General features: G+C 55.7%; 1 protein-coding gene across 1 annotated transcript; it reads left to right on the forward strand.

Moving 5' to 3' along the window:
- The first annotated feature begins 390 nt into the window (after positions 1-390).
- On the forward strand, positions 391-1,920 carry LOC122185255 (histone-lysine N-methyltransferase SETMAR). The gene is made up of 2 exons (XM_042880861.1): positions 391-477; positions 686-1,920. Exons 1-2 carry the CDS (start codon positions 391-393, stop codon positions 1,454-1,456), a joined length of 858 nt encoding a protein of 285 aa, XP_042736795.1. The 3' UTR covers positions 1,457-1,920.
- The last annotated feature ends 1,147 nt before the right edge of the window (positions 1,921-3,067 follow it).

Below are 3,067 nucleotides of genomic sequence, written 5' to 3' on the forward strand. Positions count from 1 at the left end.
ACAGAGCGGTTAAAGAAACCCTAAGATAAGCAGAGAAGGGAGAAGAGCAGCCGACCGGGCACGGACACGAGACCGCAGAGCCCTCCTGCTGCTGGCGCTGGCGCTCTACGCCGCGGTGTGAGCCCTGAGAAAAATCACTCCTGCACAGCCTGCGGGTTCAACGCCCACAGATGAGCTCGGAACGACGCACCGCCAACGGAACGAGAGCACGGACCGACGGACCGCCCCACGCAGGGCAGCAGCTTCACGCCCTCAAGATGGCGCCCTCCTCCTGCGCCACGCCCCCAAGGCTCCCACAGCGCCCGCGCGATGCCCCATCCCCTCAGCCAATGAGCGGAGCGACCGCGACCCGGGCAGCCAATCGGCGCGGGGCGAGGGCGGGGCTAAGGCATGGCGGCCGGGCGGGACGTGAGCGGCGGGCTGGAGCCCGTGGCCGTGGCGCTGTGGCCGCCCGGGGAAAGCCCGGCGCCGTTCCAGGTAGGCGGAGCGGGGCGGCCATCGGGAGCGCGTCGGCCGGGCGACGAAACGTGGCGTTCGGCAGCGCTGAGATCGCTCGCTCACCCGCGGGGGGCATCGGCGTCACCGAGCCGCGCGTCCGCCGTCCTTCCGACGCGGGCGGCCGTTCGGATAGCCCGGGTACCCGGGAGAGCCCGGTAGCGGGCTCTGAGTGCTGCTCTCCCCGCAGTACAGCCCGGACTGCGTGCCCGGGGCGGACGGAGCCATCGACCCCACCGAGGTGACCTTCCAGGGCTGCCCGTGCCGCGTCCGCTCCTGCACCTCCCCCTCCTGCCCGTGCGTGCGGCTCGGACAGCGCGGTCGCGTCCCGCATTGCGCCGCGCCGCTCTTGGAGTGCAACGCCATGTGCCGCTGCGGGGACGGCTGTCAGAACAGGGTCGTGCAGAGGGGTCTGCAGGTCAGGCTCCAGGTGTTCAAGACGGCTAAGAAGGGCTGGGGCGTCCGCGCTCTGGAAGCCGTAGCCGAGGGGAGCTTTGTCTGCGAATACGCCGGGGAGGTTTTGGGCTTCGCCGAGGCACGCAGGAGGAGCCGCGCCCAGGCGGCCCAGGATCCGAACTACATCATAGCCGTGCGGGAGCACCTCCACGACGGGCGGCTGATGGAGACCTTCGTTGACCCCACGTACATCGGGAACGTGGGCAGGTTCCTCAATCACTCCTGCGAACCCAACTTAGTGATGGTGCCCGTCCGCGTTGACTCCATGGTGCCCAGGCTGGCGCTTTTCGCTGCCGCCGATATTTCTGCTGGAGAGGAGCTTTGCTACGATTATTCTGGGAGGTTCCGTAACTTACCGCCAACTGAGGGGGAACAAAAAGCTGCAGAAGAAGGCAGCGTGCTGAGGAAGCCGTGCTTCTGTGGGTCCCAGACCTGCGCTGCCTTCCTGCCCTGGGACGGCTCCCTGTTCCCTGCTGCAGACACACATTTACAGAGCTCTCCGTAGCTCCCTGGCCATAAGTAGCGATGCCATTTTCTCCAGTAGTTGGAGTGCACCTAGATCAAACTCTGCAAACATCAAAGTAGAAGTATAAAGCGAGGTTTTGAGTAACAGCTGAGAACATAAGATTTTGAGACCACCTTCATGCAGCGTCCCAGAGGCTGTTTTCAAGGTGGATGATAAGAAGCTTCAGGGTGTTCCAGTCTCAATTACTGACCCGGGATTGGTGCTTTCTTCTTGTTTTCAGCTGACAGCTTACCACATGTTAACAAATTATGTCTTTAATTTGTACTAAAGCTTTCAGAACGAATGAGCATTAACACAGGTATGGAGAAGGGAGCTGTGGTAACAGCAACAGGCAGCTCTGGCAGTCACACAGAGGAGTGAGAGAGACAAAGGAATGCTGGAATTTGCAATAAGAGGCATTAGATGTCTTAAACCTTGTTGTAAGAAATAAATCTTTAAAATGAGTTGCTACAGTTCTCTTGTTCCACCAACCGCGATTCTTACACATGTTCAAAACCTGCCCTAAAAGGCTAACTTAAATGCTTCCCACCTGCTTTTCCTTTTCCAGTCACATGAAGCAGCTTGCCAAAATTCCTCATTAAGGGACTGTTCCATTTTGTTATTGTTTAGCTTCTGTGCAGAGTGCACAGAAGGCTCATGGATGTGGTTTAGATAGATGGGATGATTGCACTTCTATCTTGAGGCTCATCTGCTGTGATTTCTGCAATAACAGCAAGCATTGCTTCTACATTACTTTCCAGCACTGTAATATTGCACTCCAAAAGTAAAATCAGAGTGCAGCCCAGAGCAGCACGGCAACTGCTGTTCTGGCTTCTGAGATGGATTAAAGTTGGAAAGTGAAGTACATCTGAAAACAACAGACTGAGAAGTTAGAAGCTATTGTTTTCTTTTCTCTGTTTCTACAGAGGCAAACAGAATGAGGCAATGCCTGCCTCCTGCAGCAGGAAAGAAATAATTATTGCATCTTCTTTTTGTTATCCTCGTACAGAGATACACACACGTGCTGCTGTGCACGGCCTCCCTGCGGCGCTGCAGGAGAGCAGCTGGGGAGTGTTCTGTCCGCACTTCTGTCACTACAGAGGAACACCCACAGGAACGCAGCTGCTGTGAAAGGTACCATTCCCACACAGCGGGGGCAGCAGCTTGATTTCCTTTGGTCTGAGCTGGGCTGTCTGATTCTACAGAACTGTGTGGTTCTGTGACTCAGTGCACGCTTTGCTAGGAACCAGAACACAGCTTAGGCCGCAAGATTTCTCGTCTTGTTTAGGGGCTTATCTGGTTTTCTTCTCCCCAAGGGCATCGTGGCAGCCACCCAGACACTTTCAGCCTACAGGACAGGAGGTGTGGGAGTAGATGATCCAATCTGCTTCCTCTTTTTCCTTCTGGAAAAAGTTTCAAGATAGGTTTGTCTCCTGTATTCCTGTTCCTGAAGATTAGATGGGTTTTCAAGATGACAGCACTGTGTGTTAGCTTCCTGTTATGAATACATACTTGGCATGATTTCGAGTAGTTAAGGAAGTGTAAATTCAAAACCCAAATCAGAGGAGCACATTAACAATACCTGCTCCTTGCACCAGCAGCCTTAAATCC

The sequence above is a fragment of the Lagopus leucura genome, unplaced genomic scaffold (assembly GCF_019238085.1).
Source record: "Lagopus leucura isolate 7727_CA_CO unplaced genomic scaffold, USGS_WTPT01 Super-Scaffold_100028, whole genome shotgun sequence".
Lineage (NCBI taxonomy): Eukaryota > Metazoa > Chordata > Aves > Galliformes > Phasianidae > Lagopus > Lagopus leucura.